The sequence below is a fragment of the Coloeus monedula genome (assembly GCF_965178545.1).
Source record: "Coloeus monedula genome assembly, chromosome: 26".
Lineage (NCBI taxonomy): Eukaryota > Metazoa > Chordata > Aves > Passeriformes > Corvidae > Coloeus > Coloeus monedula.
This window is the reverse complement of record NC_138806.1, coordinates 5,963,571-5,978,444: the sequence shown is the minus strand read 5'-3', so window position 1 is coordinate 5,978,444 and position 14,874 is coordinate 5,963,571. Positions and strand designations below refer to the sequence as shown.

General features: G+C 52.6%; 1 protein-coding gene across 1 annotated transcript; it reads left to right on the top strand.

Moving 5' to 3' along the window:
• The first annotated feature begins 1 nt into the window (after position 1).
• GNGT2 (G protein subunit gamma transducin 2) lies at positions 2–3,543 on the top strand. The gene is made up of 3 exons (XM_082297596.1): positions 2–434; positions 863–958; positions 2,080–3,543. The coding sequence occupies exons 2-3, from the start codon at positions 875–877 to the stop codon at positions 2,203–2,205; spliced, it is 210 nt and encodes a 69-aa protein (XP_082153722.1). The 5' UTR covers positions 2–434; positions 863–874; the 3' UTR covers positions 2,206–3,543.
• The last annotated feature ends 11,331 nt before the right edge of the window (positions 3,544–14,874 follow it).

Sequence of the window (14,874 nt, the reverse complement as noted above, 5' to 3'; positions counted from 1 at the left end):
AGCCTGCGGCACCCCCGAACCTCCCCTCGGCCCAGCTCCCCTCCCAAACTGGGGGGAAGCTGCCGTGACCCCCCAGGGGTCAGTCCCAGGGGTCATTCCTGCTGCTCCGGGCGGGATCCGGACACGCCACAGGCTCAGCCACCCACGGCAGGGCCTCGGGGGCTCCCCGGGTGTCCCAGCCGGACCCCCGGCCACCCTTCCTGCCCACCTCCCCCTCCCCACCCCGATTAGCCCGGACTTTGAGGCTAATTCCCAACACCTGACCAGCTTACGCTCCTGAGTCCATTATCAGCTTAAGGAGCAAAGACATCTGCTTCCCTCTGCTCTCCCAGAGAGCCCGAGGAGCCCCAGCTCTGAGCAGGAGCAGCTTCTCCCCTCGGATGGGTCTCTGAGCATCTCCAGGGTGCAGAGGGGCAGCCCCCTGGCCCCCCCAGGTGAGTGGCTTTGCTGCCTCCAGGTCAATTTTGGGGTCCACCTGGATTGGGAGCCGCTTTCCCCCCCTACTTTTGGCTCCTCACGGAGCTCCCCGGGGCTGGTGGTGTCCCGAGGGATCCACGGGGATGGAGAGGAGCACGGGGCACGCGCGCCATGGCTTCTGTGGAGAAAAGAGTTGGGTTTTCCCAACCTCCACAGCCCCAAAAACTTCCAGGGGTGTGCAAATAGCTGAGCTCGGGGCCATGGAGGAGCCATAATCCAGGCTGTAAAGGCACAAGGAGGAAATGAAAAATGAAATGTGTTTAATTCCTTAGAAAAGCTGGGAAGATGCTGCCAAGACCCAGGACACTGACCAGGGACATTGGGGGGGGGCTGCAATCCCACTGGGACAAAGCAATAACCCCAATAACGAGCTGTTCCCCTGCAGTTCCAGGGCAAGATGGCTCAGGACATGACAGAGAAGGAGCTGCTGAAGATGGAGCTGGATCAGCTGAAGAAGGAGGTGAAGAACGAGAGGCAGATGGTGAGCTCCTCACTCCACCCGCGGCGTAACCTTCTCACCCAAGGGTGACTTTCCTCCCCTGAAGCGAAGGGAAAGAACCCCAAGCCCTAAAATCAACCTGAAATCAACCCCCAAACCCAGGCAGGAGCACCTGCACTCCCCCTCTGTCCTCCCAGCCCCACATCCCAGGGTCCAGGGGCTCCAGCCCCACACCTCGAGAGGTGTCCGTGGCACCCCGGGGATACTTTGGGACACCCCAGGGACGCTTTGGGACACCCCAGGGACGCTTTGGGACACCCCAGGGATGCTTTGGGACACCCCAGGGATGCATTAGGACACCCCAGGGATGCATTAGGACACCCCGGGGACGCTTTGGGACACCCCAGGGATGCATTGGGACACCCCAGGGATGCTTTGGGACACCCGAGGGACACTTTGGGACACCCCAGGGATGCATTAGGACACCCCAGGGACGCTTTGGGACACCCCAGGGACGCTTTGGGACACCCCAGGGACGCTTTGGGACACCCCGGGGACGCTTTGGGACACCCCGGGGATGCTTTGGGACACCCCAGGGACGCTTTGGGACACCCCGGGGATGCATTGGGACACCCCGGGGATGCTTTGGGACACCCCGGGGATGCTTTGGGACACCCCAGGGATGCATTGGGACACCCCAGGGATGCTTTGGGACACCCGAGGGACACTTTGGGACACCCCAGGGATGCATTAGGACACCCCAGGGATGCATTAGGACACCCCAGGGATGCTTTGGGACACCCCAGGGACGCTTTGGGACACCCCGGGGACGCTTTGGGACACCCCGGGGATGCATTGGGACACCCCAGGGACGCTTTGAGACACCCCAGGGATGCATTGGGACACCCCGGGGATGCTTTGGGACACCCCGGGGATGCTTTGGGACACCCCAGGGATGCATTGGGACACCCCAGGGACGCTTTGAGACACCCCGGGGACGCTTTGGGACACCCCAGGGATGCATTGGGACACCCCAGGGATGCTTTGGGACACCCCGGTGCGGGTGGGATGTCCCTGGGCGCTGTTCCACTTTCCCAGCTGCACGGAGGGGTTCGTGGGGCGAGGATCCCGCCCCAGACTGGGAATGTCTCGTTCCCTGGCAGGTCTCCAAGACTGGCAAGGAGATCAAGGAGTACATCGAGTCCATGTCGGGTGAGGACCCGCTGCTCAAGGGCGTTCCCGAGGACAAGAACCCCTTTAAGGAGAAGGGAGGCTGCACCATAAGCTGACCCCCCGCTCCCACCGGGCATGGGGATGTTCCCGTGAGCACTCCAGGACTGTTGGCAGGATCCTGCTTTCCCTCTAGTCTGCCCTCGGCCCCGGGCAACCCAGAACCAAACCCTAGCGCAGTTAAAGGACAGCAAGAGAAGAAAAAGAAGAAAAAATTACATGTAAAAAAGCAAAAAAAAAAAAAAAAAAAATCCACCCCACCCCCCGCTGCCGCCGGGGCTGAGCTTCGGCCGCTGCAGCGCCGGCGACTGTGGGCTCACAGCTGAGCTTTGGTTTCCCACGAGCAAAAAAAGCAAAACTTCTGCATTTTTAGCAGCCTGGGCAAGCGGGGGTTGATGGAATCACCGAGCTGTGTCTGCTCCGAGCCTCCCGAGCCCGGCAGAGCCTCCCGGCAGGACCCGCTCCCCAATTCCTCCACTCGGCATTCCCACCTGGCGCAGCCCATCCCGCTGCTCCGAGCCCTCCAGGGACCTGGATCTTTGTTCCCTTTATCCCAGAACATCCCAGAGCTGCCCACCCCTCGTGCCCGCCCTCCCTCCTGTCGGGATTCCATCCTGGATCGGGCACCGCGAGGAGGGAGATGCCACCACCGCCCCACCTCCTCCTCCCAGTCTCGCTTCCTCCTCTGGAAAAGCCTTGGGAATGCCAGCGTGTGACCGCCGTGTCACCTCCCCCGCGCTGCCACCGGGCCCGGGGGGCTGCCAGCCCCATGCCAGCGTGTCCCAGCGGTGTCTGGGGTGAGCTGGAGCCATCCCTGGAGCACCACAGGGCTCTCCAGCCCTGAGCTAGGCCGCGATCCTGCTGCTCCCGAGTTACTTTAAAGACAAATTTAATCCCCTGCTTGACAGAAAAAAAGCTGGGGCACACTCAGCTCCAAATCCAGTGGGGTAGGTTTGTGGGGTTTGTTGTCTGGAGACGTTTTGCTTTTTTAAAACCCCATTCCAGCTCCACGTAATCTTGGGGAAAACTCTCCCAGAACTGCCCCAGACCATCAACCCCGAAAGAGAAGCAGCAGCGATTTGAATTTCTGAGTGGCTCAGGGTGCTGTCCCCATCCCAGAGGAGCAACCCTGTCCCACTCTTCCTCCCAGACCGCCCCGAGACTGGTTTAAATCCATGGAAATTCCTCTGGATCCCACCTGGAGCGGTGTTTTCCTGCCTGCTGGATCTCTGCTCGGCCTCGCCCACGTGGGGCTCACCACGAGGCAAAGGCGCTTCAGACACGGGGACACCCTAAAAAGGGGAGGACAAGACATAAAGAAGTGGATTTTCCTCAAGCAGGGGGTCCCCCCAGTCCCCTGCAGCCAGAACCCCCTTCCCTGCGCCTCCCTGGCCCCCCAAAAAATCCCAAAATCAAGGAGGTTTTGTTCTTTCTCGCAGACGCTCAATAAACCCGCCAGCACCACCACGGCCTCTGTCTTTCTTGCAGGAAATACCCTCCAAAAAGTAGAATTTGTGGGCTTTCTTTTCGCTCTAAAGTGGCCTTTATTTGCTACAGCTCCAGACCTAACCAGTCCCAAACGTCCACTTGTGACTGATGCATTATTCTTTTAATATTTCATCATCCTGTGGTTTTTTACCTTTAAAACTTGGATGCACAGGGGGGCTGAATCCTGGTTTTTGATGGTTCTGTTGGGGGTTTTTTGGGAGCGCAGAATCCTATTTTTTGATGGAGTTGGTGGTGGTTTTAGAGGGGTGTAGGAGTAATTAATTTTTAATTCATTTTGGGTGCACCCAAAGGTGCTGCTTCTTCTCCTAGCCAGCGCTCCAAGACAATTTCAGGCTAATTAGGTGGAAAATAAAACCGTACATTCCTGTCATGGCCCTGAGGCGATCGGCTCCACCGGGGCCTGAGCTGCCCCTAATCCGTGGTGATAACGGGGCCGCGGGTGGAGGGGATTGACCCGTTAATCGACGTTAAACGGCTGGAAACCTGCGTCAGAGCCGGCTAAGCCGCCTCTGAGGGGATTCGGGACGCTGTCGGAACAACAGCGGCTTAAGGCAGGGCCAGAGGGGCCGCTCAGCGCCCACGAGCGATGGAAACGCGTCGTGAGGGCTCGAACCCGCCATGAGGGGATGCTGAGGGGGAGGCGGGCCAAAGCGCGCTCCCAGCCAATAGCAACGCGGGATTGTCAGAGTGACATTTCCTTCAGCCAATCAGCGGTGGAGAACGGAGAGCGCGAACACGCTCCCGGGGGAAACGGCTGCTGAAGTGGGAGGCGGGGTAGAGAGATGGTTCAGCCAATAGCAATGCGATGTTGCGAGAGTGACGGGAGGCATAGCCAATCAACGGTGGGAAACGGAGCGCGCGAACTCCCCGGGAGCTACGGATTGCTGCAGGAAGAGGCGGTGCAAAGAGCGCTCTCAACCAATAAAAATGCAAGCTTTTCGGAGTGACAACTCGGGTAGCCAATCAGCGATGGGAAACCGGAATCGCGACTCTCCCCGCAGGGCTCCGGACCGTGCCGGTGGAAGGCGGGGTGAAGTGCGCTGCCAGCCAATAGAAATGCAGGATTGCGAGAGTGACATCCCATTCAGCCAATGAGCGGCGGAACACGGAGAGTGCCCTCCGGCTTCCACCCACCGCCTTCCCCCCGCGCCTGCGCCGTGAGGCGCCGGCGCCCACGCACAAAATGGAGCGCGGCGGCTGCCGGTGCGGGCCCGGCGCTCCCGGTGCGGCCCCCGCCACCCCTCCGCCTTCCCCGGTCCTCACCTCTTCCCTCCTCGGCCCCGCGGGCAGGCAAAAAGAAGCGCGAGGTCCCACCGAGATTTGAACTCGGATCGCTGGATTCAAAGTCCAGAGTGCTAACCATTACACCATGGGACCGCTGGGTGTACCGGGAGGCTCCGCGCGCCCGCCCTATCCCTCCGCCCGCGGTAAATAGTCCCGGCTCCCGCCGGCCGCGGATTCCCGGGAATTCCGGGACATTCCCGGCCCTAAAACCGCCCTTAAATCCCGGCCCCGGCCCCGTTCCACCCTCTGGGACAGCCCCGAGCTCCGCCGCTGGCAGCCGCGCTCCTCGTGCCCAGCTCTCTGATTCCCACCTTTATTTTTGGATTTTTTATTTATTTCCCCCTTTATTCCTCTGGGTTTTTTCCCTAATTCCCCCTCCTTTCTTTCTCTGTTTTCCTCTAATTCCCGCTTATCCATGTGTTTTCACTCGATTCCCCCTTTATTTCTCTATTCCCCATTTATTTCTCCTTTTCCCACTTTCCTCCTCTTATTTCCCAATTTTATTTATTTTTATCCATTTCCCCCCTATTTCCCAATTTCCCTATTCCCTTTTATTGGTCCCCTTTCCCTCTATTACCTCCATTTCCCTCTTCTTTCTTTTCCCCTCAGTTTCTCTTTTTTCTCCATTTCTCCCTTTATTTCTTACTCCCGTTTTTTCCTCTCTTCCCTTTACTTATTCCTCCCCATTCCCCCTTTATTTATTTTCCTTTATTTTCCTATTTCCCCCTCTAGTCCCCTTTCGTTTTCCCTCTATTCCCCTTTTTTAAAACAAGAATTTCATTTTAAATTCCCCATTTTTTCCTCCCCTCTTCATTTCCCCCCTCCCCAATCCCACAAAACCGCACAACCACTCAGATTTGTTGGTTTTTTTGCTTCTTTCTCTGGTTTTGCTCTTTATTTTTCACAACGAAACAGTGGAAATAAAGCGGTTTGTGGCAAAAAACCAAATAAAATAAAATAAAAATAAGGAAAACCATCCTCCCTGGAAAAGAAGCAGAGCCCAACATCCATCCCTAATCCCGGGAAAAGGGAAGGACACGGATTAGGAGAGGTCAGAGGAGAGGGAGGGGGGGAGAAAAGGCGAAAACAACTCAGCAAAGAGGCAAAACATCCCAGAAATGACAATTTTTACCTAAAGAGCCTGAAATTTCCTGGGAAAAGCAGCAAAGCAGCACCTTTGGATGCTCCCAAAATTCAGCTCCATCCCCTCCCCCCTCCCCCACGCTGCCATCACCCAAAAAAACCCCAAAAACCACTGGAAAAAAACCCCCAAATGATCAACTTTGATTCCCCCAGCCCCGAATGGGGAGGCCAGAGGAGCGAGGAGGATGGAGGGGGTGGAGAGGGAAGAAGGAAAAATCTGAGGAAAAGACCCAAAAAAAAAACCCAAAAAAAAAAAAAAAAAAAAAAAGAGGGGAAATCGAGTCTTAAAAAATAAAAATAAAAGTAAAAGTAAAAATAAAAATAAAAGTAAAAATAAAAATAAAAATAAAATCAGTCCCAGCCCGAAGTTGGGACTGGTGAGGTCTGGAGCTTCAGAGGACTAAAAATCCACTTTCCTCGAGGGAAAAGCGAGCCCATAAATCCTGGTGGTTGTTGTTGTTGCTGTTGTTTTTAAGGAACATTTTTCTTTGGAAAAAGATGAATTTTTATTTTTTTCCTGTTTTTTTTTTTTTTGGTTTTTTTTTTAATTAAATTTTTTTTTAACTTTTTTTTTTTTTTCTTTTTAATTTTTCTTTTCTCCCTAAAAGCTCCGCCTGGGGAGGTGCCCCTAGCGAGAGTCCCCTACGGCTAAGAGGTAGATAAACACAGCTGGGTTGGTTCTGGATGAGGATTCCCGGGATCACTGCCGGGATCGCTCCGGGGCCGCAGCCCAGCGGCTCCGTGGGCGCTGCACGTTCCAGGCTCTCGGGATCGCCTCCGTTCCCCTCCTGCTGCCCCGGCTTGGAATTCATCCCGAAAGGCGCCGCGGGGCTGTGGGTTAAGGCTGGGTTCGCTCCTGGAATTCCAGGGAATTCTCCGTCCCGAGGCGAATCCGGACGAGCCGATGGAATTCCGGGCTGGGCGCGGAGCGCTGGCGCCAATCGCGGATTTTTAGGGATGAATTCCCGCCCTGATTGCGGTGAATCCCATCGATTTCCTGGGATCAGCCGTGGGAGAGGCGCTCCCTCTCTTCTTGCCCCAAAAATTCCCGCTGGATCTGGCATCGCTTTGCAGAGACCGTCCCCAAACCGCTCCGGAAAATTCCTTCGGTTGTGGAAGATCCCAAAGGCCGCGGCTCCGGGAGGGATTCCTCTCCTCAGAGCGGGACTGTGGAGTTGGATCCTCAGCACCCGAATCCTCTCCGGGTGGGAATTCCCTGCTCCCAAGGGAATGAGGGGCTGGAGCATCCCGGGGCCGGAGGATCGCACCGGGGTCTGGGGGGAATCCCAAAAATCATCCCAACGCCAGGATCCAGGAATTCATCCCTGTACGAGGATCTGAAGCCATCCCACTCCCAGGATCCCAAAAATCATCCCACTCCCAGGATCCCAAAAATCATCCCACTCCCAGGATCCCGACAACCATCCCACCACTGGGATCTGGGAATTCATCCCATTACCAGGATCCAGGAATTCATCCCGCTCCCGGGATCTGGGAATTCATCCCATTACCAGGATCCAGGAATTCATCCCGCTCCCGGGATCTGGGAATTCATCCCATTACCAGGATCCAGGAATTCCTCCACTCCCCAGATCTGGGAAACCATCCCGGAAATCATCCCCACGCTCTGCTGGAGCATCCCAAAATCCTCCTGGGCCAGGAGAACACCCCAGAACCGCCGTGGTCCATCAGAGCCTTCCCAAAGTCCGGCGGAACATCCCGCCCCGGCTCATCCCCCTTCCATGGTTTTGGTGGAACATCCCAGGAATTCCTCCACAAAAAAATCTCCAGGAATTCCATCCCGGGCAGGAAGCCGCTGGGATCAGCCAGACTTTTCCAGGGGATTCTCGGGAATTCTCCCAGCCCACTGCCTTCCTGGGATGCTCCGGAGCCTTCCTCACGGGCTGCTCCTCCTCCTTCCCCCCCATGGAGTGATCCCAAAATTCTGCCTCCAGCGGGAAGATCCCTGCGGAGCCGGGGCCGCCCCCACCCCCCCGACTCTGAGGTAGTTCCAGGTGTGTGTTTCCAGCTGGCAGCGCTTCCCAAAAAAAATACAGGAAGAAATGCAGGATGGAAGAGCGTCGGGATGGCTCCGCTCCGGAATCTGATCGGCGAGAAAAGGCGGGATAAAGCCAAAATAAAACATGGAGAAAAGCTGGTTCAGGGAAAGGGGGATTCCCCTCCCTGGGGGTATTCCCAAGATGATTCCAGCCTGGATCCGTTATTCCCAGCGCCATTCCAAGGTCGATCCCCAGGATCCACATGGAAATCCAAGCGAGTTCCAGCGCTCAGAGCCTCCCACGCTCCGCTGCCGCCGCCGCTCCCGGAGCGAATCCGCGGCCAAATCCCGGGAAAAGCCTCCCAGGGATGCCGGGATCCATCCGTGCCATCGGGAGCAAAGGGATTTCCTGGGATCCCAGAGATTCCATCCGGGCAAAACAAACGGCGACAGAAAGAAAAAAGGAACTGGGAAGGAGCCAAGGAAATAAATCCAAAAAAAACCCCTAAAAAATCCGCAGCTTTCTCGGGAAATTCCCAAAAAATCCCCAAAAAAGCCTGGGCTGGGTGGAGCAGCTGGGACAGGGAGGGAAAGCCGAAAGGAATTCAAGGAAGGAAAAGTCCTGGAGCAAATCCCGTTTCCGAGTGGTTTCCTCGGAGTCTAAAACCCCAAAACCTCGGAGCTGGGAATGCAAAAAATCCCTTTTTCTCCCTGGCACTGCTGAGCTTTTCCCACTTTTCCTCTCTTTTTTGGGGGGGAATTTTTCCTTTTTTCTGCCCTACGAAAATCAACCCAACCCCAAAGGCCCGGAATTCCCAGGAAACAGAAGATCCGGCTGGGAGGAAGCTTCTTTTCCAATCTTTCCGAGGGATTTTCCGCGGGTGGGATCCCAGGAATCCGTTCCGTGCCCTTCCTCCAAGTCCAGGGAATGCCGGGAAGGCGTCGGAAGAGCTCAGAAGAGAAGGAAGATCCGCTGGGATTTGGGATCCATTTTTTCCCAGTTTTTCCGGCCGGGTGGCGGAAGGAGACTCCGATCCCATGAAATCCAAGTCATTCCAAGGCTCATTCCAGCGATGTTTTCCGTGGGATCCGCCGCTTCCAAGATGGGAATTTCTTCCTGCTCATCGCAGCCCCCCTGGGAATCCAGACCTTTCCTGCAGGGGGAACTGAGGCCCAGGGAAATCCCAGCTTCCCAAAATTCCATTGCCCTGTTCCCAATCCTTCCTGACCCCGTGGATAAGGAAATTCCAGGATCCCGCCGTGTTCCTGGAGGGGGGAATATCCCAAGGAATGAAACAACCCCGGATGATTCCTGCCGGGATGAAACCCCCGGCGCTGCTCCTCCCTGAATTCCGGTTTTCCCTCAATTTCTTGGCACAAAGAGAGCGGATGGAGGATCTTTCCTGCTGTTTTGGGGGGGATTTTTCCATGTTTTTCCATTCCAGGCTGGATCCATCTCGTTCCCAGTTTCCTGCCCCCTCCAGGATCCCATTTCTCCCCACTTCCAGCTCTCCCCAGCTCCAGAGAAAAGCGGGAGATGCTCCGAGGTCTCTTCCTGCCCACAAATCGCTTTGATGTGAATCCAATTCCCCCCCGGAATTCCGACAGCGCTGCTGCCGGGAGCCGGGAATGGGAGAGAGAGGGGAAAAGCACCAAAGATTTCCCTGAATTCTTGGAACTTTAGGTCAAGATCCTCTCAGAGATCCCGGGGTTAGGAATGGTTATTCCCGGTTTTCAGCACTCTCTTGGAATGGGATGGGAAAGGTTTGGGATTCCCGAGGTCTGGATTGGCTGGGAGCGGCAGGAGCCGAGAGCCGGAGGTTTCAAGTATTCCAAACCATCTTTTCCTAACAAAAATTCCAAGAAAAGGCAGGAAAACACCGTCGGAGCTTCCAGCCCCAAAGCCGGCTCCTTTCCCCCCAGATTTTTTGGGAATACGAGCTCGGTGCTGCCCCGCTGCCGGCGAGGGCGGATCCCACCTTCCCCAATCCCAAATATTCTTCGGGAGCGACGGGACGGGGCCAGAGCGGCGCCAGCGGCCGCTTTTCCAGGGCCGAATTTTGGATGGGCTTTTTTTAGGATTTCATCCAAACCTTGGATTTTCCTGCAGGGACAAAAGCAACGGGAATTCAGCCCAGGGAAAATCACCCTGGGAGGGTCTGGGAGCAGCCTCGGGCCGGGAATTCTCCTCTCCCTGCTCCGTGTGCGTCTGGAGGGGATAAAAATCGGCTCCCACCTTACGAAGGAATCCTTTCGTTTCTCTCTCCTCCCTTTTCAAAAATAGTTTTAATCTGGGGGTTTTTTTTTCCTTTTTTTCAAATTTTTTTTTCCTTTTTTAAATTTATTTTTTTCCTTTTTAAAATTTTTTTTCCTTTTTTCAACTTAGTTTTTTATTATTAACTTTTTCCTTTTTTTAATGATTTTTTTCCTTTTTTTAATGAATTTTTTCTTTTTTAAAAATTATTTTTATTCCTTTTTTAAATTATTTTTTCTCTTTTTTAAATTATTTTTTTCTCTTTTTAAAATTATTTTTTATCTTTTTTTAATTATTTTTTTCTCTTTTTTAATTATTTTTTTTCTTTTTAATTATTTTTTTCCTTTTTAAATTAATTATTTTTTCCTTTTTTCATGAATTTTTTTTCCTTTTTTCATTAAGTTTTCTTCCCCTGTCTTAATTAATTTTCTCCTTTAATTAATTCTTGTTTTTTTTTTCCCTCGGTAAAACGGAGGCAAAAAAATCTCTTCTAAAAGAATTCTTTTTTTTTTTTTTTTGTCCTCTTTTTTTGTGGTTTTCCTTTAAGAAGTTCACAGCACCATAGTGGAGAAGATGGATCGACACCACCCCCCCTGGAATTCCGGGAAGGCTGGGATCGCCTTGGGATTCTGGGATCTTTAGGAATTTCTATCAAATATAGAAAAGCAAAAAAATCTCTTTATGGCTTCCGAAAAGAACCCAAAAAAGCCCTTTTTTAACCCCACTTTGCATAGAAAACGCTGCCCGTGAGTGGAAAAATTGATCCCAAAAAATCCCTGGATTCGTGCTGGCTGCCATGGGGAAAAGCCTTTCAACCTTTCCCGGCCGGCTTTGCTTTCACCCCTCGAAATTCCCGGAAAAAAACGATCAAGCAACAAAAAAAAAAAAAGGAAGAAAAAGCCAAAAAAAAAAAAAAAAAAAAAACAAAACCCCAAACCCCAAACCCCGCGAGTTTTTCCCGCTGGGAAATCCAAAGCGGCTCCGAGAGCTGAAATCCAGGGAAAAGCCCCGTGGGAACGGGAGGGACGAGGAGGCTGCGCTGCCGCCAGCGGGGCCGCGATTCCCGGCGCTCTCCACAGGGAGCTCCAGGAACGCCCGGATTCCTCCTCCAACCCGGGAGAAAATTCCAACAGAAACAACAACAACAACAAAAAAAAATCCCCATCCCCCCCCCCCCGCCCCCCCCCAATCCAAAAAAGAAAATTCTCTTTTTTTTTTCTGTTTTTCCTTAAAAAAATAAAATCTTGCCCCGTTCAGCCCTTCTATAAAATACCCACGAACCCCAAGGAAAGCGAGAACGGCCCCGAAAGCCCCGACCCTCCCCTGCTGAGGTAATCGCGCCTGAGGTAGAGTTTTTATCCTTTCTCTGTGGTTTCTCCTCCTTTTCCGGGGGTTTCTTTTGGCCCCCGCGGCTCCCCGGAGTCGCAGAATTCCAGGGAATTCCTGCTGCCGCCTTCCCTTCCCCAAATCCTGCTTTTTCCTGCTGCTTCGAGAGTTTTGGTTCTGGAGGATTTTCCCCCAAAAAATTCCCCGCTGGGAAGGGCTGGGCTCCACTCCACGACGGCAAAAGCGTCAGTGCCGCTCTTGTCCCAAATTCCCACTTTTTTGCCTCGTCTGGGAGCTTCCCAAGTTTCCTTCAATGGCCCTTTTCCCTCACAATTCATCCCAAATTTGCTTTCTATCCCAAATTCCCACTTCTTTGCCTCCCCCAGGAGCTTCCCGGCTTTCCTTCCATCACCTTTATCCCTTACAATTCATCCCAATTTCACTTTTATCCCAAATTCCCACTTTTTTGCCTCCCCCAGGAGCTTCCCAAGTTTCCTTCCGTCATCCCTGTCCTGCAAAATTCTTCCCAAATTTTCTTTTTGTCCCAAATTCCTACTTTTAGCCTCACCTGGGAACCCTCTGATCACCCTTCTCCCTCAAAATTCATCCCAATTTCGCTTTTTCTCCCAAATTCCCACTTTTTAGCCTCGCCTGGGAATCCTCCCATCATCCCCGTCCTGCAAAATTAATCCTAAATTTGCTTTTTGGCCCAAATTCCCACTTTTTTGCCTCATCTGGGAACCACCCAGCTTTTCCTCCATCACCCTTCTCCCTCAAAATTCATCCTCATTTCACTTTTTCTCCCAAATTCCCACTTTTTGGCCCCTCCCAGGGCTTGCTCCCAGCTTTCCTTCCACCACCCCTCTCCCAGTCCATCCCAATTTTCCTTTCCCTCCCTCCCTGCTCCAATTTTGGGGGGAAAAACCGTTGGAAAATCCCCGTTTTTGGGGCTGGAATCGCAGCAGAATCCCTGGAGCCCAGACCTGGCCGGGGGCGGCGGCACCTCCTGACCCTTCCCAGAATATTCCACATCCCAAAATCCCGAATCCATGGAAAATCCCTCTGGGAGTGCCGGGGATCAGCGGCCGCTGCCGTTCCCGCGGGTTTGGCTTTTTCCTCTCCCGGGAACGGGGATTTTCCTGCACAAAGGAGGGAATTTGGGGCATTTTCCTTCTTTTTGCCCCGAAATCGGGAAAAAGCTCGGGAATTCCTCCCCGCTGGAGGAGGGGGATGGGAATGAGGAGCCCCAGGGGGGGCCGGCTTTGAGCGGATCCAAAATTCCCTGGGGCTTTTCCTCCCCCTCTCCAGCTCCATCCCTTCCGCATGGAATTCCCGGCTTCTGATGGTGGAGATGAGGATGAATTCCATGGGTTTTACCAAAAAAAGGGAATTTTTTTTGCCTTTTTTTCCTGGTTTTTTTTTTTTTTTTTCTTTTTTTTTTCGGTGGTTTTATTGCTGTTCCCGGCGGGAAAAGCCAAAGCTTTTCCCGGGATAAATCTGCCTCATCCCTAGGAAAGGTCGTCACCTCCACAGCGGAAATCACCGGGAAAACTGGGGAAAATGAGGAAAAATGAGGGGGAAATGAGGGAAAAATGAGAAAAAATGAGAAAAAAATGAGGAAAAATTGAGGGAAAAATGAGGAAAAATTGAGAAAAAAAATGAGGAAAATATGAGGAAAAAATGAGGAAAAATGAGGAAAAAAAGGAGGAAAAAAAATGAAGAGAAAATGAGGAAAAAATGAGGAAAAAAATGAGGAAAAATGAGGGAAAATGAGGAAAAATACGGAAAAAGGTCACATGTCCCACTCCTGCCAGAATTCCATAGGCTTCCATAAAAAATAAAATGTAAAGGAAATCATTTCTGAGCTACTCTAAACAGGGAAAAAAACCGTTCAAACAATGGAAAGAGGGGAAAAAATCCTGGAAAATCCAGGTTTTCCTGGCTTTAAAGGCTTTCCAAGGCACTGCAGGGAGGGAGGGAGGGAGGGGGAATTTCCCGCCCATCCCGTGGTGCTCCCGAGGGATCCCGGATCCATTCCGGGGGAATTTGGTGGATTTTGGTCCCAGTGGATCCGATCCCAGCACAGGAGGGTGGAAATCCACTGGGATTTGTCTTGGAGGAAGGAAAATTGGGATAGGGAAGAAAGTAAAATGGGGAAAAATAAAAAAAAAGGGGGGGAAAAATTGAGGAAAACAGAGGAAACTAAAAATGGAGGCATGTAAAAAAAATCGGGAAAAGATCGGGGAAAATTCATAAAAAATAGGGAAGGAAAACAGGGAAAAATAGGGAAAAGGTAAAATGAAGTGAAATGAAATGAAATGAAATGAAATAAAATGAAATGAAATAAAATAAAAATGAAATAAAATAAAAATGAAATAAAATTTAAAAAGAAATAAAATAAAAACGAAATAAAATAAAAATGAAATAAAATTAAAAAAGAAATAAAATAAAAAAAGAAATAAAATAAAAACGAAATAAAATAAAAATGAAATAAAATAGGGGAAATAAAATAAAAGGGATAAGATAAAAAAGGGGAAAAATAAAATCAGGGGGAAATAGGGGAAAAGGTAAACTAAAATATGGAAAGAAATATTTAAAAAACAGGGAAAAAAGGTCAAAAAGAAACCAGGAAAATCACGGAACTGGGAAGGAGCAGCACAAAGGCAGCGCCCCACAAGGAAGGGCAGCGGTTCCCTGGGAATGCCCCTGGGAATGCCCCTGGGAATGCCCCTGGAATGCCCCTGGAATGCCCCTGGAATGCCCTGCAGCCCGGGATGGCTCCTCCGGAGGGGACGGGAGCGGGAGCGGGAGCGGGAGCGGGAGCGGGAGCGGGAGCGGGAGCGGGAGCGGGAGCGGGAGCAGCGCCGCTCATCCCGGAGGGCCGCGGGATTCCCGCCGGCCCCGCCCAGCCCTGCAAGCCAATGGAAGCGCCGTGATCCCACGGGGCCGGAATTCCCAGTGGAATTCCCGGTGCCGCTGGTGGAAGTGGTTCCCAGTCCCACTGCGGGGTGACATTCCCAATCCCTGCGGAAGCGATTCCCAGTCCTGTGGAAGCGATTCCCGATCCCTGTGGATTCCCAGTCCCTGTGGATTCCCGATCCCTGTGGATTCCCGATCCCTGTCTCCCTGCGGTTACTGATTCCCAGGCACTCCGAGCCCGGCCTGGCTGGGCCGTGTCCTCGCTCTCCCGGGATCTGGGGATCCTTGGGGTCC